Below are 27,217 nucleotides of genomic sequence, written 5' to 3' on the forward strand. Positions count from 1 at the left end.
ATCACCTGTGGGTAAACAATCCCCAAACACATTCCAAAGGAGCAAACACAGGAGAAGCAAATCAGATAATTATTGTTTGCCTTTTTCTCTGAGGCTTCTCAGCTTCCCAGGTGAAGAATCCTGGGCAATGGGATTTTTCAGTGAATGTGAATCTCACACTATTGGTGACTATGAATAACACACTGTGGAGGACCATAATTATAAACAATGGTTACAGAAAGAGAGATAATAATTGTTTGAATTCTTTCCTCCAAGATTCCCAGGCTCAGCCTGGGAGGAATTGTCCCTGAAGTGAGGATCTGCACGGCTCTGTGCCGCAGGGCCATGGCAGAGCGGGTGCTGGTGGTCGGCAGCGGCGGCAGGGAGCACGCCCTGGCCTGGAAGCTGGCCCAGTCCCCCCACGTCAAACATGTGTTTGTGGCTCCAGGAAATGCAGGCACGGCTGACAACGGCAAAATCTCCAATTCAGGTAAAAAGGGGGGAGAAAAATCCCCGTCCAAGCAATCAGCAACTGAGACAAACCAACTGGGCAGGTGTGGTGTTTGCTGGGTGCCCAGGACAAAGGAGGAAAATGATGAATCTGACTCCATGTTCTTAGAATTTATTATTATATGATATTATAGAATCCTATACTAAACTATACTAAAGAACAGAGAAAGGATACAGACAGGAGGCTACAAAGAATGACAGTTAAAGTTCATGACTCCTTCCAGCCTGACCATGATTGGTCATTAAGTCAAAACAATTCGCACATTGGATAAACCATCTCCAACCACATTCCCAAGCAGCAAAACACAGGAGAAGCAAATGAGATTATGTTGTTTTCCTTTTTCTCTGAGGCTTCTCAGCTTCCCAGGAGAAGAATCCTGGGCAAAGAGGATTTTTCAGAGAATGTGATGGGGACAGGCAGGTATAGTAAATGCAGGGCAACCCCAACGAGGGGGAGTAAAAGATGCATATGACTCCATCTTATCAGAAGGCTAATTAATTACTTTATTATACCATATTATTCTATTTCTACACCTCATCTCTTCCACTTTTGTGCTTGAATTCTGTGACCAATTCCAGTGAAACTTAACCCAGAAGCAGAGGGCTCAAAGTTCTTAATTCTGAATAGAAACATCTCTGTGCCTGCCCAGGCAGCTCAGTGAAATTTAGCTGTATCATCCAATGCTTTGAGTAAATCTTTACTCAGCTGTTGAAATTGAGCTTCTTTCCCAAACTTAAGTTTTATTTCTCAAAGTTGTTATTGTTGTGATAAGCAGCTTTTAAAAATATATCTTGATTACACATGGCAAATAAAGGAGATTTAATCAGCTAGCAGATGTGTATTAAAAACAGTAGTGCAAATTGGAGCTGTTCCCAGCTCCTTTTGGAGCTGCTTTTATTACATTGATATTCCACTTTGCCCTTAGTGAGCTGCTTCATGGTTTTAAACACACAATTAGGAGGATGGAAAAAAGGCATTCTCATCCCCTGTCTCTTATTTAGGCTTTACATTCAGTTAATTATTTTTCCTTTTCAGCTGTATTAGTGAGCAATCACACTATTGTCACCCAGTTCTGCAAAGATCACAACATTGGGCTTGTGGTAGTCGGCCCAGAAGCTCTTCTGGCAGCTGGTAAGTTAATAAAATAATTAAATAAAACTAAGTTGACTGAAAAAATATAAATTGTATTTATATAATATAATAATTATAATATAGATACAATTATAATATAGATATAATTATAATAAAGTAAAATATAATTATAATAAAATAAAGATATAATATAATGTAATGTATTGTAATGTAATATAATCATATATTGACAGAAAAAATCAGCACCTTGAAATCTGCTTTAAAATGCATGGGTAACTCTGGGAGGGCTCAGTAAAGTACAAAGCTAAAGAGCCCTAAAACCACAGGCTGAGAAGAGTCAGTGGATATTCAGAACCTCATTGGAAGGTGCATTAATTACCTGAGACAAAGGGAGGTGTAACAAAGGGATGATGGACGGGAATCTCCTTTTGTTACATGTCCCCAAGGAGCCCCCTTGGTGTTTGTGCTGTTTCTGTGGTGGCTCTGTGTCCCCAAAGAGCCCCCTTGGTATTTGTGCTGTTTCTGTGGTGGCTCTGTGTCCCCAAAGAGCCCCCTCAGTGCCTGTGCTGTTTCTGTGGTGGCTCTGTGTCCCCAAGGAGGCCCCTCAGTGCCTGTGCTGTTTCTGTGGTGGCTCTGTGTCCCCAAGGAGCCCCCTCAGTGCCTGTGCTGTTTGGGTGGCACTCTGTGTCCCCAAGGAGCCCCCTCAGTGCCTGTGCTGTTTCTGTGGTGGCTCTGTGTCCCCAAGGAGGCCCCTCAGTGCCTGTGCTGTTTCTGTGGTGGCTCTGTGTCCCCAAGGAGCCTCCTCAGTGCCTGTGCTGTTTCTCGGCTCAGGGATCGTGGATGACCTGCGGGCAGCAGGAGTTCGGTGTTTCGGGCCTGGGGCCAGGGCAGCCCAGCTGGCCTCCAGCAGCAGCTCCAGCAAAGCCTTCCTGCAGCGCCACGGGCTCCCCACAGCACGCTGGGCAGCCTTCAGCACCCCCCAGGAGGCCTGCAGGTTCATCTCCAGGTACATGGGCTGCCATGGAGCTCCTCTGCCATCACCTGGAACCCCTCAGCTCCTGCTGGGTTAATCAGCTCTGGAACTAGAAACAGATTATGAAGGTGCAGCTGTGGAGCTGCTGGAGCCAGGCTGGCAGAGCTCACCTGGACAGGAGAAGCTCCAGAGAGAGCTCAGAGCCCCTGGCAGGGCCTGAAGGGCTCCAGCAGAGCTGCAGAGGGACTGGGGACAAGGCCTGCAGGGACAGCACCCAGGGAATGGCTGCCAGTGCCAGAGGGCAGGGCTGGGTGGGATCTTGGCAATGAGGAATTGTTCCCTGGCAGGGTGGGCAGGCCCTGGCACAGGGTGCCCAGAGCAGCTGGGGCTGCCCCTGCACCCCTGGCAGTGCCCAAGGCCAGGCTGGACACTGGGGACAGTGGGAGGTGTCCCTGCCATGGCAGGGGTGGCACTGGGTGGGATTTAGGGTCCTTCCAACCCAACCCTTTTGTGATTTTGTGAACTGCAGCAGTTGATTTTTCTGTTCTGAATTCCCAGCTCTTCTTCTTTTCCATCTACTCCTTCAAGATGCTCAATACGTCATTAATAGATAAAAAATTGTGATAAAGAAAAGTATTTAAAAAAATCTTTCTGTTAGTTAAGGGCTGAGAATCATTTCTACCCAGATAGATGCCACCAAAGCGCACTCTGAGGATGATTTGGAAGGTTCTGGTCAAATATCCATAAGTAAAGGAGAACAGTCCCATTTCTTTGCCTGTGGGTTCTGTTCCCAGACTCTTTGTCCTTGCTGGCAAGTGCTCCATGTGGGATAAACTCGTGGAACTGTGGGGGGGTTTTTTGAGTAAAACCAACCTTTTCCCTGTTTTTGCTCTGTAAGAACACCCAGTTGATGTTGCTGCCACACAGAGACAAGGCCAACACCTTCTCTGTCAGCACATGCAGGGCTCCAAAGGGAAAACTGTCCCAGGTGTGGACAAAGAGATGGGGGAAAAGGGAGCCTGGGTGGTATCAACTGGTCTGAGGTTTAACCTAACAGAAATCACAGTGTGGAAAGGAGAGTGAGGTGTTCTTTCAGGAAACAGGAAATTCAGCCTTTCAAAAAAGGTTTTTTTTGGTTACTCACAAGCCAGGGGGTGATTGGTAAAGGTAAAATCCATTCATTACCAGGGTGGTGCTTTGTTCTTTTTTAAGTTCTGGATTTAGCTTGTGTTTCCAAGTAAGTGGGGGAATTCTGGAGGCACAATGGGAGTGTGGGGGGCATCCAGGAGCAAAGTGGAGCTTTCCCTGGATTCCTTTGATGCAGCAGGGATGTCTGACCCCTCTCTGCTTCCCTTAAAGCACAGACTTCCCTGCATGGGTGGTGCGGGCGCGGGGACCAGCGGCCAGGAGGGAAGTGACCATTGCAGCCAGCAAGGAGGAGGCCTGCAGAGCTGTCCAGGAGATTATGCAGGTACAAAAATCCTTAATTAACCCCTGCCAGTCCAAACCTTGGTGCTCTGTACTCTGGGATTTTGTAATTCCTGCAACAGGGGCCAGCGTTTTTGGGAGAAATTGTTCATTTGACTCAAGAGTTTCCCTGGGTCTCCTCAGACTCCTCCTGTGTGCCCCAGGCAGGGCTGGGAGCTTTTGTGACTGAATTGCTGTTCTAGCCTCAGGTTCCCCTTCTCTGCCCCTCCAAATTGTAATTTTTCCTTGTCTCCCAGACCTGATAGGGAATATTTCAGTGTTGCCTCCTTATGTCCAAATGAATTCCAGTGGCTTTCCCCACTGGCATTCAAGCAAGCTGGCACTTCTCATAGACATTGGTTATTTTGTTAGAAGAAAATCAAGAGAGGATTTAGGCAGTGGAGTCATATCTGCTCACTGGGGATTTCTTTTGTTTTGCTCTGTCTTTTACAGGACAGAATGTTTGGAGAGATGGTTGTTATTGAAGAACTGCTTCAAGGGGAAGAACTTTCTGTAGGTATTGATGGTGTGATGTTGTGCTTTTACTCTTTGGCATTATTGCTGTGCTTCTATATAAACACCCACATTTTTGTTTCAAATTTCTTTCATTCTTTTTGTTTTATTTGCACTTTGACAAATGAATATCTATTTCATAACATGCTATCTAAGCCCTGTGTCATGCTAACCAATGTATGTTGTCAGTAGATTTTTTTTCTACATTAACAATGACATTGCATTTATAGTGGTTATTTTAGGGGGGGGGATTTCCTCCTGAAGTGACCCAAAACATGTTTTTATGGACTTTGCCTTGATAATTCTTGTTACATCTGTAACTTTGTGGTAATATTGAGTGCCTCCTTTAGGCTATTCACATGCCAGAGGACAGGCATGTGTTCCCATGTGACTCAAAATCTGATTCATTAAAAGGGAGCTGTAAAGAGAGCCACCATTCCTCTTGGTAATTTAAACATGAGAAAGAAATAATGAATCCTTCAGGTCAATGGGTTTGTAGCAGAATAAATGGCTCCTATTTGATCTACATGGATCCTGAGAAATTCTACTCAGAGGCTGCTGAGGCCCTGGCACAGGTGCCCAGAGCAGCTGTGGCTGCCCCTGGATCCCTGGCAGTGCCCAAGGCCAGGCTGGACACTGGGGCTGGAGCAGCCTGGGACAGTGGGAGGTGTCCCTGCCATGGCAGGGGTGGCACTGGGTGGGATTGAATATCCTTTGCTGTGGAGAATTTGACTCCATGTTCACAGAAGGCTGATATGTTACGTTATATATTTTATATATTGTATATTATCTATTGTATATTGTATGTTATATTGTATTAAAATGGTATACTAAAACTATACTAAAGAGAGAAAGGAGATATCAGAAGGCTGGAAAAGAATGAATACTAAAAACCCATGACTGACCAGAGTCCTGACACAGCTGGACTGGGATTGGTCATTAATTAAAACAATTCACATGGAACCAATCCAAGATGCACCTGTTGGTGAGCAACCTCCAGACCACATTCCAAGCAATCAGATAATTATTGTTTCCATTTCCTTTCTGAGGCTTCTCAGCTTCTCAGGAGAAAAATCCTGGGCAAAGAAGATTTTTCATAAAATATCTCGGTGACACTTTGCAGTGTGGGCCTCTGCAATTTCCACATTTTCCAGCAGAACTGAGCTGAGGCTCAGCAGTGCTGTCCCTTGTGCTGTGGCCATTGTCACCGCTGTCACCGCTGTGCCTGTCTCTGTCCCTGCAGTGCTCCTGCTTCACCGACGGTGTCACCGTGGCCTCCATGCCCCCGGCTCAGCCCCACAAGCGGCTGCTGGACGGGGAGCAGGGTCCCAGCACGGCAGGGATGGGTGCCTACTGCCCCGTGCCTCAGGTACTGCCCCAGCCCTGCCCTGCAGGGCCCTGCTGCCCCTGGAGTGCTCTCACCCCGACAGTCATCCTTTGGGCTTTAATTCTCTGGAGTAACCCCTCTTTTACTTCTTCAGTTATTCCTAAACTTAGTGTTTCTCTAAGTTTCTTTTGACGCTTGCTCCCGTCAGCGCCACATCAGGAATCCCTGCAGAATTCCCTGTGGGGCCTGAGCATAACCTGGGCGTCCTTGTTGGTCCTTACAGCACTGCTCCACCACGTTTTCAGTGGGTGTTTCTCCAAGGACAGAAGTGCTCTGGCTGTGTTCTGCCCAGGGTCCAGTCCCAGACCTCTTCAGAAGCACCCAAACCCCCTCAGGAGGCAGAGCAGTGAAGTTCCATCCTTCAGGACCACCCAAATCCCTCGGGAGGCAGAGCAGTGAGATTCCCCCCTCAGGAGGCAGAGCAGTGAGATTCCTCCCCTTCAGGACCACCCAAACCCCCTCAGGAGGCAGAGCAGTGAGATTCCATCCCTCAGGACCACCCAAATCCCCTCAGCATCACCCAAACCCCCTCAGGAGGCAGAGCAGTGAGATTCCATCCCTCAGGACCACCCAAATCCCCTCAGCATCACCCAAACCCCCTCAGGATGCAGAGCAGTGAGATTCCATCCCTCAGGACCACCCAAATCCCCTCAGCATCACCCAAACCCCCTCAGGATGCAGAGCAGTGAGATTCCATCCCTCAGGACCACCCAAACCCCCTCGGGAGGCAGAGCAGTGAGATTCTCCCCCTCAGGCAACACCCCCCCACCAAGGGAAGGAGCAGCAAAAAATTGTAATAAAGAAAAATATTTCACCAAATCTTTCTGTTAGTTAAGGGCTGAGAATAATTTCTACCCAGATAGATGCCACCAAAGCGCACTCTGAGGATGATTTGGAAGGTTCTGGTCAAATGTCCATAAGTAAAGGAGAACAGTCCCATTTCTTTGCCTGTGGGTTCTGTTCCCAGACTCTTTGTCCTTGCTGGCAAGTGCTCCATGTGGGATAAACTTGTGGAACTGTGGGGTTTTTTTTGAGTAAAACCAACCTTTTCCCTGTTTTTGCTCTGTAAGAACACCCAGTTTATGTTGCTGCCTGTTCCCTGCTCCAAGGGAAGGAGCAGGGCTTGGGGGTACAAAATTGTAATAAAGAAAAAGCAGCAAAATTGTAATAGAGAAAAATATTTAAGCAAACATCTCAGGCAGCTCCTCAGCCCTGCCCAGTCCTTCCAGCAGGGCCAGCAGATGCCACCACTGCCTCATGGCTCTCATTTGCTTGTCAGGTCCCAGAGGCTCTTCTGGAGCAAATCAAGGGTGGCATCCTCCAGCACATGGTGGACAGCCTGAGACAAGAAGAAGCAGCCTATGTAGGTGAGTGAGCACCTGAAAGCCAAGGTGAGCCCCTCTCCAGGTCACTTCCATTGTCAGAGGCTGCTCCTGAGTTCCAGATGGTGCTTGCTTTAAAAAAGCAACCCAGCAGCAGCTCATTTTTCATGCAGTGTTAAGCCTCACTCAGTTTGGTTCACAGCTCTTTGTTTGGGAGAGAACCTTGGCCTTGTTTCCTTAAAACAGCATGACTTTATTAAATATTTTGAAATAAAACAGATTTATTTTCTGTTCAGGGCAGAACATACACTTCAGTCCTGCAGTACTGCTCACTCCTACACATACAACAATGTCCATTTTCTCCAGGTCTTTATCCAGAGGCTGTTTAGGAAAAGGCAGGTGGTGCCCACAGGTGCCACTTTATGCCAAGGGCTGCTGTTGGCACTGAGGAGATCTCAGACCTCCAAAGAGTTGGGCTCCTACTCACATCTTCAAATTCTGCTTTTTGGGGCCTTTTTTACAGTGCCTGAGTAAGAATGGAGTGGGAGTTGAGTAAGAATGGAGTTGGGTGCACGATGCCAGAGAACCTTTGCTTTGTGGGGTTTAAAATGTGGTGCCCTGCTCCTTAGGTGGCCGCTTGTCACTTTTATGGATATTTGGGGATTATTGTGGCTTGCAGAACTCTTGCTCCTCATGCCTTCTGATTTGCAGAATGCTCCAAAATGCTCTGTTTCTTTTAAAGGAGTTCTCCAAATAAATAAATAAAAAAATGATTAAGTTATTTGCTTGGCTTTGTGTCCAGGTGTGCTGCAAACAGGTTTGATGCTGACCAAGGAGGGGGTGAAGATTTTAAACTTTAAATGCCAATTTGGGGATCCCCAGTGTCAGGTGAGTGGAACACACTGAAAAATTCAAGATGCTCCATTCTTTTACCTCCTACTGTTGTAGTTTATTTCTAGGGAAAGATCTGGATGTGACTATCTTAGACAATGTCTGAGGTAACATTTTGGCTCGTCAGCTTCTATGAATTATTAGTTAAAAAAATCTGTTTCTCAGGTTTTGTTTTTCTGGATAGAAGCAGAATGGGAGAGACCTAAATTCATGTTCCTTCTACATAAGCTCACACCTTATGTTTCTAAATTTTTTGGTTCCAAAAGATGGTGCAAATGAAATTGAAACCCAGAGTTTCCAAGGGAAAACTGGCTTGGCACATACAGATTGTATTCCATCAACTGAATTTTCCCTAAGGTGAACTTCAACAAGCCAACAAAATAAAAATAAATTTCCATCACTCTGAAAACTTTTCTACAGGTAATTCTCCCTCTGCTTAAAAATGATTTTTATGAAGTGATTCAAGCAACAGTTGATGGCAAACTCTGCAGCTGCATGCCAGCCTGGCTGGAGAACAGAACTGCTGTGTGTGTGGTCATGGCCAGCCCAGGATACCCAGGGGACTCTGACAAAGGCATGGAGGTAACAGGTAACTCTGGGAGATTGTTAATTATTTAATTGCTTCCTCACAGGGGTCTGGGCAAGGTGGGCACTGGGATATTCTGAATTCATGTAGGTATTCAATAGTAACTTAGATATTAGAGATGGGTATTCGATATTCATGTAGGTATTCAATAGTCATATAGATATTAGAATAGATATTCTATATATATTAGATAGAGATGTTCAATATTCATTTGGATTTTAGATATAGATATTCAATATGCATATAGATATTAGATATTTATATGGATATTTGATATATATACTCAATATCCATGTAGATATTCAACATCAATATAGATATTTGATACAGACGTTCACTATTTGCATAAGTATCCAATATCTATATATATGTTAGAAATAGATATTCAATATCCATATAGATATTCAACAGAGATATTCAGGATTCATACAGGTTTTCAATATTCATTTGGTATTGGATATAGATATTCATACAGGTATTCAATATGCATTTAGATATCAATATATATTTGGATATTGGATATCATTTAAATATCAATACCATTTGGATAATAGATATATTATAATAGCTATATTATCCAAATGGTATTGATATCTATGCTGATATTATTATATTGATGTCTATATTGTATTGATATCTATATTGATATCTATATTGATATCTTGATATTATTCAGGATTCATGCAGGTATTCAATATTCATTTTGATATTGGATATAGATGTTCAGGATTCACACAGGTATTCAGTATTCATTTAGATATTGGCTATAGATATTCAGGATGCATACAGGTATTCAATATGCATTTAGATATCAATACCATTTGGATATTGCTATTCAGGATTCATGCAGGTATTCAATATCCATTGGGATATTGATATTGCTATTCAGGATTCATGCAGGTATCCAATATCCATCTCCTCTGTCCCAGTACTCCTGGTTCAGGATCTCATGATCCTAAAACCAGAGGGAACTGTACAGAACCATTTCCATCCCACTCAGCTCCTGCCCAGCCAGTCCCACCCTCAGCTGGTGTCAGCCCAGCCCAGCACCTCAGCTCCTGGCCAGGGCTCCCCAATTCTGGCAGCAATTTTTGACATTTTCTCTCTGGGGAAAAGAGAGATTCTCCATTTCTCCATTGCTCAGGGACAATGTTGTGTTCTGGTGCCTTGTCCCTGGCTGGGTTTCTGACCCCCTACTTGTTAATCACAAAAAAAACCAGTCAAACCAATGGAATCCAATCCATTCTTTTATTATTCTTTTATTTATTATGATTTTTTTATTATTTCTTTTCTTCATTATAATTACATAATTATGATTATTATTTTTTATTATTATGTTATTATTCTGCTGTTATCTTCCACTTAGGAGTTTCATGGGGTTTATTAGTTTTTATTCTCTTTTTCACATTAGACCACATATTTTTGGATGATGCTTCCAGGGTGGGGTTGTTGGGGTGTCCTGTGCAGGGCCAGGGGTGGGACTGGGCGATCCTTGTGTGTGCTTCCAGCTCAGGATATTCTGTGATTCTCTGATCTTAATGGCTTGACAAACCTTTTATTCTTGAGTATTCCTTAAAACAGGATGCAAAGGGTCCGGATTGCAGCAGGGCCAGGGGAAAGAATCCCTTGAGCCTGTAGCAAGGAGAAAACCGTGCTTGATTCTCATTTCCCAGGTGATGGCAGCAGTTCCTCCTGTTCCCTTATCAAAACAGGAATCTAAACAAACCGTGCTTGATTCTCATTTCCCAGGTGATGGCAGCAGTTCCTCCTGTTCCCTTATCCTTCCCTCCAAACAGGAATCCAAACAAACTCCAAACCTTGCACAGTTTTGCTCCCCTGTGTCAGAGCAGCCCCGTGAGTGTTTGTGGAACAGTTCCAGGGAATTGTGTGGAGTGGGCAGGATGGAATAGTGGGGGAGAGCAGAGGTAACATCAGCACTGATGGTTTAATGCCAGGGAAAGGGGGGAATCCAGGCAGGAAATGGCTGTGAATTGAGATTTCCTGCAGGAAAACCCTGCACAAATTCCACACAGCTCCCAGAGAGAGCACAGCTTTCCTGGCACAGGGCAGGGATGTGTCCTGTGGGGGCTCCTGGATCCCACATTTCTGCTCCTCTGGGATTTTTCTTTAATTTTGGGGTGCCCCAGATGTGGACTTGTAGGAGAGAGCCCAGAGGAGGCTCCAGGATGGGCAGAGGGATGGAGCAGCTCTGCTGGCAGGAAAGGCTGGCACAGCTGGCATTGCTCACCTGCACAGGAGAAGCTTTGGGCTGAGCTCAGGGTGGCCTTGCAGGGCCTGGAGGAGCCCCAGGAAAGCTGGAGAGAGACAATTGCCAGGGGATGCAGGGACAGCACACAGGGAATGGCTGCCAGTGCCAGAGGGCAGGGCTGGGTGGGATCTTGGCAGTGAGGAATTGTTCCCTGGCAGGGTGGGCAGGCCCTGGCACAGGGTGCCCAGAGCAGCTGGGGCTGCCCCTGCACCCCTGGCAGTGCCCAAGGCCAGGCTGGACACTGGGGACAGTGGGAGGTGTCCCTGCCATGGCAGGGGTGGCACTGGGTGGGATTTCAGGTCTCTCCCAGACCAAACCAGTCTGGAATTCCATTATGGAATGGCTCAGAAGAGAATTCCTGGGGCCCGTGCAGCCTTTCACTGATGATGCTGTTTCTCAGAAAAAAGCAAAGGTGAAAATTTCTGTTGTTCTCCCTTGACTGAATAAAGGACTTGAATCTTCAGTGTTTTGCCCACAGAAGGTGATGGATCTGGGGAAAGATCTGGAAAACAAATCCTGGGAGGAACAGTTGAGGGAGCTGGGAAAGGGGCTCAGCCTGGAGCAAAGGAGGCTCAGGGGGGACCTCAGTGCTCTGCACAGCTCCTGACAGGAGGGGCAGGGAAAGGAGGAGAGGAAATGGCCTCAAATGGCACCAGGGCAGGCTCAGGTTGGAGATTGGCACAAAAATTTCCCTGGCAGAGTGGTCAGGCCTTGGGCTGAGCTGCCCAGGGAGGTTTGGAGTCACTGAATTGTCCCAGAGCAGTCTGGATGTGGCCTTGGGGACAGGGATTGGGGTGGTGCTGGTGCTACTGGGGTGGCACTGGGTGGGCTCTTCCCACCTTAAATCTGAGATTGTCCACAGAGAATGCAATTCAAAACCCTCAGAGAATCCCCAAATTTGTCTTTGCAGGGCTTCTGCAAGCCGAGGAGCTGGGGCTGCAGGTGTTCCACGGGGGCACAGCGCTGAAGGATGGCAGGGTGGTGACCACTGGTGGCAGAGTCCTGTCCATCACTGCTGTCAGGCAGGACCTGATGGAAGCCCTGGGAGAAGCCAACAGGGGGGTGGCCACCATCCACTTCCAGGGGGCCACCTTCAGGAGGGACATTGGGCACCGGGGCCTGCGGCTGCTGCACCAGCCCCTGTACGTGAGCATGGCCCAGATGTTCCCCCTGCCTCTCCCAGATGTTCCCCCCTGCCCCTCACATCTGGGCCACCTCTGCTGGGCCTGCAGAAAGGGTCCCTGCTGCTGCCAGCTCGTCCTTCCCTCCCCACAGGGCCCTGATGTACAAGGACAGACACGTGGGAGCTGGAGCCAGGGAGGTTCTGAGCTGTCTGCCACAAACATCAGCTGTGAGAGGCACCAGGGCAGGTAGGACTGGGAAGAATCTGGGAATTCCCTCAGTGTTTGGGTTTTTCCTCCCTGGGGGTTGGGCAATGCACTCGTGGCATTGAAACTGAGCTTGGGAAATTGGGCTGGGATCACCACAAAGAAAGAAAATAAATTTCTTTCTTGTCACTCCTCTTGTGATGAATTAACAAATTCCTGCCTTGCCATAGAGGGGATTGTGCTTCTTAGAGGTGCAGAATGGAGAGGAATAGAGTGGAAATAAATAAATGAAATTACCAAGGCCAGGTTGGACACTGGGGCTTGGAGCAGCCTGGGACAGTGGAAGGTGTCCCTGCCATGGCAGAGGATGGACTGAGATGGGTTTTAAGGTCCCCTCAGCTGGGACAGCAGCAGCAATTTGCCCATGGAAAGGGTGCCCAGGGAGCTTTGCAGTGCCCATCCCTGCAGGTGTGCCCTGGATGTGGCACTGAGTGCTCTGGGCTGGGCACAAGGTGCCCATGGGGCACAGCTGGCACTGCATGGGCTGGCAGGGCTGTGCCAGCCCCAGGGATTTGGGGATAATTTGCAGTTCTTTTCTTGGTGAGAGTTTTGGGTGTTTTATTTCCCATAATCCAGCCCATGCTGTGTTTGCCCTCTGCAGGTCGCTCAGAAGGAGGAGGCTTTGCTGCTTTCTTTGACCTGAAGGCATCTGGCTATGATGATCCCATCCTGGTGTCCCAGACCAAGGGCCTTGGACCCAAACTGCAGGTAATTAGTGATTAACTGGCAGCTCCACTGCAGCACAGCTGATGGCACCTGCTGTTGATTTTTAGTTTTTTTTATTTATTTCTAAAATCATCTTTATCTCTGGGAATAGAGGTCTTCTTCTCTCTTTGGGGGTATAGGGTCTTATAATTTTTGTCTCTTTCTCTGTTTACACTACTTATAGATTACAACTACTTTACCATCTGATAACTTCGATATGGAGGCTTTTGTTTGATAGCAATTTGAACACTTTCATCTCTCTATAATTTTATGTGTTATAGGGAAAAATATTCTCTATAGTTTTGCAAGAGGATTTCAGCCTTAAGATTAAGGCATTTCCTCATCCCTCCTATTTTGGATTTCAATTTTTATTTACTCACTTCGATGTCTTTATGCTGTTTCTTTACATGTCTGTATCTTGTTGTATCGTGGACTTAGATGTTTATTAGTTTTTATTTATGTTACAGTCTTACAAGTTGTGAGTTTTACAGTACTTTACTAACAAGGTAAAAACTGGAGTTGTGTCTTTCTATAAGGTTTTTTAAGGATAAACTGTCTAATTAAGAAATTACACTTAAATTATTTTTACTTTTAATTTAGTAACTAACTACCCATGACTTGTAATACGGCTTTTTATCTAATTACACAATGCTACTTAAACCTATGAAGAAGAAGGTGAAGAAGATGAAGGTAAAGAAGGAGTGATTTCTGCTTAAAAACTTTTATCTTCTTTTATATATATTACTGTATTCTAAAACTTTAAACTCTAAGTTTTTTACCACGTGATATTACACAATTCTATTTAAACTACACACCAATAATTTCAGTTTTATAATTTAATTTTGGAAGTTTTCTCCACAGTTTCAGCTCAAATGCAGTGTTCTCTTGGGGGTCAGTGTTTGTTAGCACAGAAAGTCTGAAATTCTCCGTAACCAGGAGAGAACCAGGGTTCCAACCACCTGCCAGGGCTGTTTCAGTGCCACCAGCTGCACCCTCCTGAGCTCCACAAACACTCCTGAGTCCACCACAGTGGGCACCTGCACTTTGGAAATTGTTATTGGTGCCAGGCCTGGGCATACTTAATTGAGGATGTGGATATTTTGTGGTGAAATGATAACAACCCCAAATTTAGCTGAAAACTTGAGGCACTGAAGCCCAGAATTTCTGCTATAAACTGGAGGCTCCACTGGCTTTGAGGAGGGTCTGTGTGGAGGAGCACAGGGAGTTGTTGGAATGAGAACTGGCAGGCTCAGACTAATAAATTGTGTGTGGAGAAGGAGAACAGCTCAGAGCATTGGGGAATGGAAGGATGGAAGAAATAAACATTAAAGAAGCCAGGAAATAAAGAATTTTAATTAGGCAAGAACACAAAGGACAAGCTGAGTTAGGAATATATTTATGTGGAGAATTGGGATAAATTGAACCAGGGGTATATTTGTGCATTGAATCAGGATAAGCTGGCCTGGGGATTTATTTATCTATTGAATCAGGAGGTTTTCAGCCATCAGGAGAGTGGAGATCTGAAGCTCCTTTCATTGTCAGGCACAGCAATGTCCCTTGTTTCCAATGGTTTCTGCCTTTAATGCCAGGACAACAAACAGCAGGAGACTGAGCAGAATCATCCCCCAGTCTTTGGCAGTCTCACACCCTCAGGCACCTCTGAGCATGAAAAGTGAGTGGTGCAGGCTCCTGTGGGCCTTTGTTGCACTGCCTGGCACAGAGACATCCCCAGCTGTGTTCCCAAGGTTCCTCCTTGGCCAAGGACAGGTTGGCAGCTGCCCGCCAGGATCGCTCCTGGAGCAGGGGCAGGGAGGAGCAGCAGAGGCCGTGGGCTGCCTGTTTCCATGGCACTCCCCAACCCAGCAGCCAGGGAAATCCATCAGGAATCCAAGCCCAGGCTCTGTCTGGGTGCTGCTCCCTCCCCATTGGGAATCCAGTGGTGTTTATTCACATTATTCCCTCACCCATCCCTCTGTCCTGGCCCTTTCTGCACAGATGGAACTGTGCCAGTGAAAGGAACCTCCTTGGAAGTTTGTCCACTGATCATTAAAGGCCTTTTGCACCCTTGGGATATTGGCAATGAGGAATTGTTCCCTGGCAGGGTGGGCAGGGCTGGGATGGAATTCCATCCCTGGATCCCTGGCAGTGCCCAAGGCCAGGCTGGACACTGGGGCTGGAACAGCCTGGGACAGTGGGAGGTGTCCCCATAGCTGGGGTGGCACTGGGTGGGCTTCAAGATCCCTCCCAACCCAAATCATCCAATGATTCTATGATAATCATGGAATTTCTATGATAATATTCCAAAAAGAAAAAAAAAACAAACAAAAAAAAAAAAAAAAAAAAAACCAACTCAAAATGACAATTTCTAGGCAGCTGAAATAGAATTTCTATGGCTGAAATTTGAACTAATATTTTAAAAAAGCAAAATAGAGTTTTCTTTTCCTGTCTGCAAGAAAATGAGCTGTTTTCTCTTGATTTCAACCAGGTAATGCACCAAGTTCTGTCTTCCATGTGTGTCCTGTAGAGATTTCTTTCAGGGAAAAGAAGGTTTCTGCTGATTTCACTGATGAATAACTGAGTTTTGCCTGTTTCTCCTTCCCACCATGTTTTGCAGGTGGCCCAGGTCTGTAAAAGACACGACACCATCGGGCAGGACCTGGTGGCCCTGTGTGTCAATGAGCTCCTGGCCCAGGGGGCTGAGCCCCTCTTCTTCCTCAGCCATTTGTCCTGTGGCAAACTCGATGCTGAAGTGATGGAAACCATCAAAGAAGGAATAGCTGAGGCTTGCAGGAGCGCAGGCTGTGCTTTCCTGGGTGGGGACCCTCCTCTCCTCTGAGATGTGAAGGGTCTGAGGTTGAATTTATCACCAGAGAAATGGACTTGGCAGGCGGAGGCAGAATATGGCCCTGCAGTTGTTGGTTTGTGTTTGGTGGGAAAAACAGTTGGGAATTTGTGCTTCAGCTCTTGCTAGTGTGTAAAATGGGTCAGCACAGAAAGATGGGGTTTAGTATTCATACAGAATCACAAGGTTGGAAGAGACCTTCCTTGTTCTTCCTTTTTTATCCCTGAACCAAGGAGAGCAGAACTGGAAGCCTCACACTGGTCAGTGTCAATGTTTCCAAGCCCTCTCCCATACTCAGGGAGGTGCTACGTGGGTACCAGAATCAATAATGACAAAATCACTTCTCTCATGAAGCTTGGTTTTGTTGGAGTCTTGAGGTGAGGTAACAAACCAAGAAGGATTTTAAAAATACATCTGAATCTTCTTGGGCTGTGCGTGGCTGGATGTGCTGCTGACTCTAGGAGATGCCATGAATTTAAAATGGTGTTACAATAATGGCTTTGAGCTGAGGGAGGGCAGGGTTAGGTGGGATATTGCGTAGGAATTGTTTCCTGGGAGGGTGGGCAGGGCTGGGATGGAACTCCCAGAGCAGCTGGGGCTGCCCCTGCATCCCTGGCGGTGCCCAAGGCCAGGCTGGGCACTGGGGACAGCGGGAGGTGTCCCTGCCATGGCAGGGGTGGCACTGGGTGGGTGTAAGATCCCTCCCAACCCAAACCATTGTGTGATCCTGTGAGTGTAAAACGCCCACACGCAGGAGGTGCTGAGCGCTGTCTCCCCTTGCAGGTGAGGAGGTGACCGAGGTGGGCGCTCCGAGTGCCCCGGGGCTCTGTGGCCTGGCGGGGTTCGCGGTGGGCGCGGTGGAGCGGGGCCAGCGCCTGCCGGGGCTGCAGCGGGCCCGGGAGGGGGACGCGCTCCTGGGGCTGGGCTGCCCCGGCATCCCCGGCCGCGGCTTCGGCCTCGTGCGGAGCGTCCTGCTGACATCCTCGCTGCGCTGCTCCTCGCCTGCGCCGGGCACCTGCGGGCACAGCACGCTGGGTGCGCTCCCCTCCCTCCCCGGGGCCGCGGCTGCTCCCGTGGGGCTGGGCTGGTGGGGTGGGGATGGTGCCCGGGGCTCTGTGGGGTGGGGATGGTGCCCGGGGCTCTGCGGGGTGGGGATGGTGCCCGGGGCTCTGTGGGGTGGGGATGGTGCCCGGAGCTCTGCGGGGTGGGGATGGTGCCCACTGCTCTGTGGGGTGGGGATGGTGCCCGCTGCTCTGTGGGGTGGGGATGGTGCCCGGAGCTCTGCGGGGTGGGATGGTGCCCGGGGCTCTGCGGGGTGGGATGGTGCCCGGGGCTCTGCGGGGTGGGGATGGTGCCCGGGGCTCTGCGGGGTGGGGATGGTGCCCACTGCTCTGCGGGGTGGGGATGGTGCCCGCTGCTCTGTGGGGTGGGGATGGTGCCCAGGGCTCTGCGGGGTGGGGATGGTGCCCGCTGCTCTGCAGGAGTGGACAGCACTTCTGCCTATGCTGGTGTTCACAGGGGTTCTTGGATGAGGGAAGAGACGAGAATGTTGACTCCATGTTTCAGAAGGCTGATTTAATATTTTATGATCTATATTATATTAAAACTATACTAAAAGAATAGAAGAAAGGATTTCATCAGAAGGCTGGCTAAGAATAGCAAAGAATGATAACAAAGGCTTGTGACTGACCAAGACAGTCCAGACAGCTGGGCTGTGATTGGCCATTAATTAGAAACAACCACATGAGACCAACCCCAGATGCACCTGTTGCATTCCACAGCAGCAGATAACCACTGTTTACATTTGTTCCTGAGGCCTCCCAGCTTCTCAGGAAGGAGAAAAAATCCTAAGGAAAGGGTTTTTCAGAAAATATCATGGCTACATCTGCCTCCTTCCCAAGGCCTTCTGCAAAGACTGGGAGAGAACCTGTCTGGGAAACATTCCCAAAAACACCCCATGGCCTTTGAAACAAATCCTTTGAATTCAGCCTGGAGAATGGAAGGCTCTGGGAGAGCTCAGAGCCCTTCCAGTTCCCAAAGGGGCTCCAGGAGAGCTGCAGAGGGACTGGGGACAAGGCCTGCAGGGACAGCACCCAGGGAATGGCTGCCAGTGCCAGAGGGCAGGGCTGGGTGGGATCCTGGCAATGAGGAATTGTTCCCTGGCAGGGTGGGCAGGCCCTGGCACAGGGTGCCCAGAGCAGCTGGGGCTGCCCCTGCACCCCTGGCAGTGCCCAAGGCCAGGCTGGACACGGGGGACAGTGGGAGGTGTCCCTGCCATGGCAGGGGTGGCACTGGGTGGGATTTGGGGTCCCTCCAACCCAAACCCTTCTGTGATTTTTGATTCTAAACCTCTCCTGAGTTTTAAGCAGGCCTGAGCTGAGGCTGTTCCTTGCAGGAGATGTTTTGCTGACCCCGGGGAAGATGTTCAGCCCAGCTCTGCTGCCCCTCCTTCGCTCAGGGCACGTCAAGGGCTTTGCCCCCACGGCCGAGGGGCTCCTGGGGGGCATCTCCAGGCTCCTGCCCGAGCACGTCAGCGCCGTCCTGGGTGAGTACTGAGGGTGCCTGGGGCACAGAACTCAGGCCCAGCACGGCCTTGACCTCCAGCGTCACCTGTGGAGTCCTCAGAAATGTCCCTGCAGAGGGGAACAGCCCCACGTGGCTGCTTCCCAAGGGGCTGCCAAAGCCATTCCTGTTCCAAGTCACCATCCCCACTCTTGGTTGGAGAAGGGAAATTCCAGAGGAGATTAGGGCAGCACATCTCCAGGACAAAAAGTGTTGGGGAAGATTGTGTGTTCCTCAGGACACCTCTCCAAACAAAACATTTTGACCAAATACTGAGGTTTGGTAGGGCAATAGATTTGCATGATTTGCTCTACACACACACATATTTAATGCACTTTTTGGTAGCTTCCCCACCACATCTGACATCTATAAGGCAGAACTTTTTCTGATGAAGCCAAAATTGGGCAAAGAATTCAGAAGTTTGCAATACTAAAGAAAACCGTGTTCACGTGAGTCTAAAAATACAGTGGGGATGGGGAGGGAGGAAGAAAGTTGTCTGTGTGTTGGATTGTATTTCTCTGGAATGAAATTGGAAAGGAAAGAAAGAAATTTCCAAGGCCAGGTTGGACACTGGGGCTTGGAGCAGCCTGGGATAGGGGAAGGTGTCCCTGCCATGGCAGAGGATGGATTGAGATGGGTTTTAAGGTCCCCTCAGCTGGGACAGCAGCAGCAATTTGCCCATGGAAAGGGAGCTCAGGCCTTGGCAGGGGCTGCCCAGGGAGCTCTGCAGTGCCCATCCCTGCAGGTGTGCCCTGGAGGTGGCACTGAGTGCTCTGCGCTGGGCACAAGGTGGGCACAGCTGGCACTGCATGGGCTGGCAGGGCTGTGCCAGCCCCGGGAATTTGGGGATTCTGTGGCAGCAAGAATTGCTCTCTATCAGCTCTTGTGACACATCACTGTCATTGCAGACAGTAAATAATAAGTAATAACAAACATTTGTGCTGCCCACACAGCAATTTCATTCTTTCCCAGATGCTCTCAGCTGGAAGATCCCTGAAATCTTTGGCTGGCTCTACAAGGAGGGGAACCTCTCTGCAGAGGAGATGGCCCAGAGCCTTCCCTGTGGCATTGGGGCTGTCCTGGTCGTGCAGAAGGAGCTGGCCCAGCACATTCTCCAGGACATCCAGAGGCAGCAGGAGGCCTGGCTGATTGGGAAGGTGGTTGCCCCTTGTCACACAGGTGAGCAGGGGGTCCTTGTGGGACTGAAGAGACTCCCTGTTGCAAAGTCTGTGTAGTCCACACCACTTTCCTGTTGTTTCACTAGGCTGGAGGCTGCTGAACACCTCCACATCTACATTTCAGTATTAAATAGATGAGAAATGAGTTCTTGTTTCAGAGTGGCAGCACCTGGATAACCTCCTCCCCTCCCTGGGGCTTCAGGGAATCCCTGTGCTGATTGTTCCAAAAATCAGGGGATGTTTTACCACCCTCATGGTGATCACCTCCCCTCCTGTCCAGCCCTCCCCAGCTCACACAGACCTGTGTAAAGGCTGAGGACAGGCCACAGCTTTGTACAGTCACATCTGGTGATGGTCAGGCTGAACCCTGGTGTGGCACTGATTGACATCCAGCAGGACATGAACCAAATCCTTCTGGAAACCCAACAGTTTGGGCAGCCAAAATGTCACTTCAGTTCTGCCAGTGTCGTTTTGTAACACGGGAGGTATAAAAGATGGGACTAATCCTTGAAAAGCCCATGTCTGGGCCTTTGTGAACAACTCTGTGAGCACCAGAGAGCAGCACAGCTCCTGGGATCTGGGCTGTTCTAGCACAGAATCCCTCTGGAGCTCCATCTGTGCCAGCATAAACTCACTGCTGATGGAATTTCTTGTTGTTGAAACATTATTAATAAACTGCACGAAGTCAGTTTAATGAAAAGGTAAAATCTAACACTTTTCTCATGTGTTTGGAGCAGGTTGTCACATTGAAGTGGAGAATCTTGCAGAGGCCCTGCAGCTGAGCAGCCCCCAGCAGCTGCTGGACTCCAGCACTGCTGATATCCAGCCCCAGCCCAGGAGGAGGAAGGTGAAGGTGGCTGTTCTTGTCTCTGGAGCAGGTGAGCTGTCACTTGTCCTGGCACAGAGAAACTCCTCACACAGCAGAGGCTGGTTCAGGTGTGACCACCTGGCCTTGCTTCCAGTGGAATCTCCAGACCCCTCAAAGTCCAGGGTTTCACTGTAGGTCAGAGTTGTGCTGCACTGCTTAGAAACTGAGCTTTATTAGTGCCCCCACCCTCAGGGCTGGTTGTGGGTGAGCAGATCTGTGAGCAGCAGCTGAGAGCTCCTCCCAGGGCTGTGGTGTGGCAGAGTGGGGTTTGCATGGTGGATCCTGCTACCTATAATTCCCAATAAGCACCTCCTGTGGAAAAGCTGCTTGGGGAGGCATTCAGGCAAGGCAGTCAAGTCCGCTGTGAAAAACATGTTCACTCTCCTGTGAAAATGTAAAAAGTTTAATAAAGGACAACAGGAGACAAGGAGCACAGAGCAAAGGTTGTTACTCAGCCAAGAGCACCCTGTTATCATCAGGGATACCCCTTAAATACCTTTTCATTGCATCAGCCCTTTGCATATTCATAGATGCTTATGCATACCAAACTTTTTTCCCCAAAGCAGTTTACATGTTCCAATAATTGTTTAGCATATCTTCTTCTTGGGTCCACTTTTTTAGAGCATGTGTATTCCTTGGGTGTGGTTTCAGTCCTTTTTTATCATCACCTTCAGTTTTTGGGCCCTGGCCCACACTGCCTTCAGAGGGTGAGCGCTGATAGCTGGCAGATGTGTACAGGTGTGCTCATCCTGTGTTCATTGGGTGTTATCCCACCCAAGCAAGGAGTTTAACACAAGCACACTGATATCAACTATTTCACTGAGCTTAATTAACAACAGAAATAAAAAATATCTTTATAACAAAGTTACTTTAACATCACACATATAAGATCCACTTTAATATCTGCAAAAAGCCAATATTATATGTATCTACAGCATTCACACACCACACTCAGCTAGCTCAGCCAAGAGAGGCAGGAGGGCATTTGTAGGGTCAGTTCCAGGGAGATTTATTTCAGCAGGCCAAAGGGAAACAAAAGACAAAGCACAAGGTTAAGTGTGGGGTCAGTGGCCAAGGGTCCGAGGGCAAAGGACACTGCCCTCCAGGGGAGATGGGGCTGGCCACCAGGGATACCACACCCAATGAGGGAACGGGGAAAGGAGACTTTGGGACATGTGGGGAAGGGAACAGGAGTGGTTCATTGTTAAACAAGAGTCCATGGGAGGGAAACTGTCCATCCAGGTGGGGGAAACTGTGGTAAATTCTTCCAAGGCCGGGCTCTGTGGATTTCCCTGAGGGAAGGGTTCAGAGGGCTGCCCAGGCTGGGTGCTGACGTGTCCCCTGTGTGCTCTCTCCCTGCTGGAGGCACGGCCCTGCCTGCCCTGATCGGCGGTGCCCGGGAGCCGGGCAGCTGTGCCCAGCTGGTGCTGGTCATCTCCAACAGGCCCGGGGTGCCCGAGCTGCGCCGCGCCGCCCGCGCCGGGATCCCCACGCGGGTAAGCGGGAAACCACGGCTCACTCTGAAAGGGGTAGAGGGTTTGGTAAACTGTTCACAGGGGGCTCAGGTTGAGGGAAGAGACAAGGATCTGACTCCGTGTTTCAGAAGGCTTGATTTATTATTTTATTATATATATCACATTAAAACTATACTGAAAGAATAGAAAAAAGGATTTCATCAGAAGGCTGGGTAAGAAGAGAATAGGAAATAATGATAACAAAGGTTTGTGGCTCGGACTCTCTGTCTGAGGCAGCTGACTGTGATTGGCATTAATTAGAAACAACATGGGTCAATCACAGATGCACCTGTTGCATTCCACAGCAGCAGATAACCATTGTTTACATTTTGTTCCTGAGGCCTCTCAGCTTCTCAGGAGGAAAAATCCTAAGGAAAGGATTTTTCATAAAAGATGTCTGTAACATTAAACCTTTACAGGAATTACAGCACAAGGATGAAATAAGGAAAAATTGCAGCGCTGGGAGCTGCCCTCGTGGCTGCCCTAATCTTCAGGATTGATGTTTTGCCTTTTACACCCCTCAGGGTTGCACTAGCCACCCCTAGGCCCTCCCAAAGTCTGTCAGTCAGCTCTTCTTTGCAGTTTTTTGGTGGACACTGATTTCTTGCACCTTGATTGGAGAGTCAGGTGTTGTCATGCCCCCCCAGCACCAAGCTTTTCCATTCCTGACCCTCCCATGCAATGAGTGTGTGCACATGGCTTCTTTCTACCTGTCCTAAAGAGCCCAGGCTGTCTGCTGGGAACAATACAGAGGGGAAAGGGGACTGTGGGGAGAACAGAGGACATCTAAACCACAATAACATAATTATACATCACTAAAGCTTCTCTTAATATACACACAGTATCCATCCCTTAATTGCGAAAACCAATCATCTCATTATCCATCTCCAACAGTAAGGACACATCCCCTCCTCCTTTCTATTCCCAGCTGCTGAGCCTGTGGCTGGTCAGGAAGTCCTTACTGAGCACTGAGGTTTCACTTCAGTGTGAAGCTCCATGGACGCAGCACAGAGCTGGGAGGCCTCACTGGGGTCTGGGGGCTTTTCCCAGCTCAGCAGTGAGTGCTGCATCCCAGGGAAGGGATTTCAGTGGATGGCTTGGGTCTGAGATTGCAGCCCATGAGCCTCAAGCTTTGGCTGAAATCAGTCAAACTTCAGGTTCTTTAAAGCACAGGAATGTGATGTCTCCTGGGTGTATCTTTCCTTAGAATCACAGAATCCCAGACTGGGTTGGTCTGGGTTGGAGGGACCCCAAATCTCACCCAGTGCCACCCCTGCCATGGCAGGGACACCTCCCACTGTCCCCAGTGTCCAGCCTGGCCTTGGGCACTACCAGGGATGCAGGGGCAGCCCCAGCTGCTCTGGGCACCCTGTGCCAGCCCTGCCCACCCTGCCAGGGAACAATTCCTCACTGCCAATGTCCCACCCAGCCCTGCCCTCTGGCACTGGCAGCCATTCCCTGGGTGCTGTCCCTGCAGGCCTTGTCCCCAGTCCCTCTGCAGCTCTGCTGGAGCCCTTCAGGCCCTGCCAGGGGCTCTGAGCTCTCCCTGCAGCTTCTCCTCTCCAGGATGAAAACCTGTGTCTCACATTGTGCCCAGTCCCATACAAGTTTTCTCCTGCCTGTGGGCCACAAGGCAGCTCTTTGGGACAGGAATTTGCTCTGGCTTGTTCCATAAAAACCCCTGGCAAGGACCACCAGCATTGGCTGAGAGCATTTCGTGACTTGGGATGTCAAAGGCAGGAACTCCTCCTTCTGATATTAAATGGTTTTGAGGAGGTGTTTTTACAGCTGTGCACAGATGGAAATAAATTCTGCTAGAGGGTGTCCCGGCATGGAAAGGGTTCTGAAGCAGCTTCTTCAGCTCCTGACTTGGATTCATGTCATATTTTTCTGACTCATGTCTAAAAAATAAGTGATACCAAAATCCACTCAGATTTTCACAAGCAAGAGCACAAAGTTTTGTGAGCCCCTTGTTTGAAGGTCCTCAGGAGAGTCAGGAATCTGCACTCACCTGGGGGGGCTGAAAATGGGAGGTGGGGTGGAAATAAAGGACCTCCTCCTCCCCTTAGCCAAGGGTCTGGCCCACTGACTCCACCACCTCCCTGGGCAACTCATTCCAGTGTTTGACCACTCTTAAAAGGGAAAAATTGTTTCTAATCTCCAATCTGAACCTCCCCTGGTGCACTTCAGGGATATTTCCTCTCACCCTTTCACCTGGGAAATGGCAGAAAAGAGCGACCCCACCTCAGTGCACCCTCCTTTTAAATCATGGAGTCTCCTGGAATTAATCTGGTTTATTCCTCTTTATTGCCCAAGCAACTGCTCCCAGTCCCACCTTGTGTTGTGTCTCACTGCCCCAGGTGATTGATCACAAATTGTACGGGAGTCGCTCGGAATTCGACAGCACCATTGACCGAGTCCTGGAGGAATTCTCTGTGGAGCTGATCTGCCTGTCAGGGTTCATGAGAGTTCTGTCCAGCCCTTTTCTCCGAAAATGGAAAGGTGAGGAATCAAACGTAAAAGAGAAACTAAAGCAGGGCTGGCTGGTCTCACCAGGATTGCACTGTCGGAGTTCCTTGTCCTTTGATTAAATCCCTCAGCCCTGCTGGCACTTTTGACATTCCAGGATGGAAACCCTGTGCTTCCCTCTGGCATTGGGACTGTGGGAATTCTGAATTTGGGATTCTGCTCCCCTTCCCTCTGTCAGTGGGATTGTATTGGGATTCTAGCTGAGGATTTCCAGAGGAACTCCTTGTGGTGCCTCAGCAGTGAGAGGGGCAAACTGGGGGTGTGGAGTGGCTCTGTGCCTTCCCCAGGGAAGGAGCTTGGTCCCATCCTTTGCCAGGGAGCTGTGCTGGGGAGTCCTGCTGAACTCAGCCCCCACAGTTCTCTCTCAGAAAAATGGGAGAAAGATGGATTTATCCATTCCCAGGAGGAATTTCTGCCTCCTGTGGTGTCCTGCACACCCTGACACAGCTCAGTGTGTGCCCTAAGTGAGTGAGGGGTGAGCAGTGAGTTACTGAGAGGTGAGCAGTGAGTTAGTGCCAGCTCCTGAGGCCTTGCTCAGGAGTTACTCACTCACTGACAGCCTGGACAGGCTCCTTTGGTAATTTTGCTGCACGCGTGCTCTTGGAAGAGCAGAATTCCCTCCGTACTGCTCAGGGTTTGGACTGATGATCTCACCTCATTTTATTTCTAAGGAAATTCAGTTCAAATTATCTTTTTTTTTCCTTTTTTTTTTTCTCCTCTCACACTGATACCCAGGGAAAATTTTGAATGCTTCTCCATCGCTCTTTCCACTCACCAAGGATGGGAATGCCCAGCAAGAGCCCCTGGAAAGTGGGTTCAAAGTCACAGGCTGCACCGTGCATTTCGTCCTGGTGAGTGGCCTCAAAACTGGGAAATCAGCAAAATTTGGAAGTTAGGCATTTGTTTTTTTCCTTTTCTTTCTAGGGGCAGAAACAGGCAGAGGTAACAGGTGTGGGAAGGGGTGAGAACCTTGGGATTGTTACCAGTAAAAACCAGGAAGATTTGGAGTTGCTTGAAGCCCTGTCTTCCTCCCTTGCATTTTGGGGTGGGATTTTCCCATTTCTCCTCCTCCCAAGAGAAGAAATCCTTTCTTCCCGCACACCCCCGGCCCCTTCCCCGGTGCTGCCCGGGCCTCCCTCGCTCTGTGCCCGCAGGAGGAGCCGGGCGCCGGCGCCGCCATCCGCCGGGAGCCGCTGCCCGCGGGGCCGGGGGACACGGAGGCAGCGCTGGGCGAGCGGCTGCAGGAGGCCGAGCTCAGGGCCTTCCCCCTGGCCCTGCAGCTCGTGGCCAGCGGGGCCGCATGGCTGGGAGCCCACGGAAGAACGTGCTGGAGGCGGCAGAGCCAGAGCCTGAGCCCGGAGGAGGAGCAGGGACGCGGAGCGGCCTCTACCGAGGAGGCGGCGGAACGCGAGGGGCGCTGGGCAGGTCCCTGAGGGGCTCCGGGGAGATCCTTGAGGGGCTCTGGGTGGATCCCAGAGGGGCTCTGGCCAGGACCTGAGGGGCTCTGGGCGCCCTTCAGTTATTCCACCCTCTTTTTCCAAGGGAAAGCTCTGGGCAGATCCCTGAGGGGCTCTGGGGAGGTCCCTGAGAGGTTCTGGGCCAGATCCTGAAGGGCTCTGGGCAGGTCCCTGAGGGGCTCTGGGCGGGTCCCTTGAGGAGCTCTCGGCAGATCCTTGAGGGATTCAATTATTCAATTATTCCACCTTCTTTTTCCAAGGGAAAGCTCTGGGCCGGTCCCCGAGGGGCTCTGGGTAGGTCCCCAAGGGGCTCTGGGCGGGTCCTTGAGGGGCTCGGGCTCAGCTCATTTTCCCTCCTCTTCCCTTCTCCTCCATGTGCTTCTCTTGGATGTCTCAGTATCCCAAGTTTCCCTTCCCAGCCTTTTCCCCAAGATCACAGCTTTTGTCACACACCCCTTGGACAATCCATGGTGGGAGCCAGGTTGGCTTTTCAGGTTTGGAATTCCTTCGTTCTGTTTTTCAACCTGTAAAGGAGAAAATGTGTTACATGGACAGGGCTCGAGCTGTAAAACTGATCTGGTGTTTCCAAGGGGAATTCATCCTTCCCAGGAATCCATTTCTGTGGCAGAGCAGTGGGAACTTCCCGGAGTAACCCCAAACAGGATCTGCTGCTGGGACAACAAAGTCATGGAGCTGCTGGAGAGAGCCCAGAGGATTCACAGAGCTGCTCCAGGGCTGGAGCCCCTCTGCAGCCAGGCTGGGGGTGCTCACCTGGAGAGGAGAAGCTGCAGGGAGAGCTCAGAGCCCCTGGCAGGGCCTGCAGGGGCTCCAGCAGAGCTGCAGAGGGACTGGGGACAAGGCCTGCAGGGACAGCACCCAGGGAATGGCTGCCAGTGCCAGAGGGCAGGGCTGGGTGGGATCTTGGCAATGAGGAATTGTTCCCTGGCAGGGTGGGCAGGCCCTGGCACAGGGTGCCCAGAGCAGCTGGGGCTGCCCCTGCATCCCTGGCAGTGCCCAAGGCCAGGCTGGGCACTGGGGACAGTGGGAGGTGTCCCTGCCATGGCAGGGCTGGCACTGGGTGAGATTTGGGGTCCCTCTCATTTCACATCAGGCTCACATGGCAATCTGGACCAAGGTGCCTGTGATGGAGATGGATATTGGATTTGGGCCAGCTCTCTCTGTTG

The 27,217-nt window shown here is 49.6% G+C and overlaps 1 protein-coding gene across 1 annotated transcript; it reads left to right on the forward strand.

Annotated features, from left to right (window-relative positions):
- Positions 1-324: 324 nt before the first annotated feature.
- On the forward strand, positions 325-26,009 carry LOC132087624 (trifunctional purine biosynthetic protein adenosine-3-like). Its single transcript, XM_059493983.1, has 21 exons — positions 325-469; positions 1,526-1,621; positions 2,414-2,588; positions 3,915-4,026; positions 4,476-4,535; positions 5,779-5,904; positions 7,202-7,289; positions 8,047-8,132; positions 8,556-8,724; positions 11,901-12,132; positions 12,266-12,360; positions 12,980-13,086; positions 15,698-15,896; positions 16,709-16,960; positions 18,321-18,470; positions 19,460-19,666; positions 20,403-20,543; positions 21,899-22,029; positions 24,408-24,549; positions 25,312-25,427; positions 25,731-26,009. Exons 1-21 carry the CDS (start codon positions 325-327, stop codon positions 26,007-26,009), a joined length of 3,108 nt encoding a protein of 1,035 aa, XP_059349966.1.
- Positions 26,010-27,217: the final 1,208 nt, after the last annotated feature.

Source organism: Ammospiza nelsoni, chromosome 2 (assembly GCF_027579445.1).
Source record: "Ammospiza nelsoni isolate bAmmNel1 chromosome 2, bAmmNel1.pri, whole genome shotgun sequence".
Classification (NCBI taxonomy): domain Eukaryota; kingdom Metazoa; phylum Chordata; class Aves; order Passeriformes; family Passerellidae; genus Ammospiza; species Ammospiza nelsoni.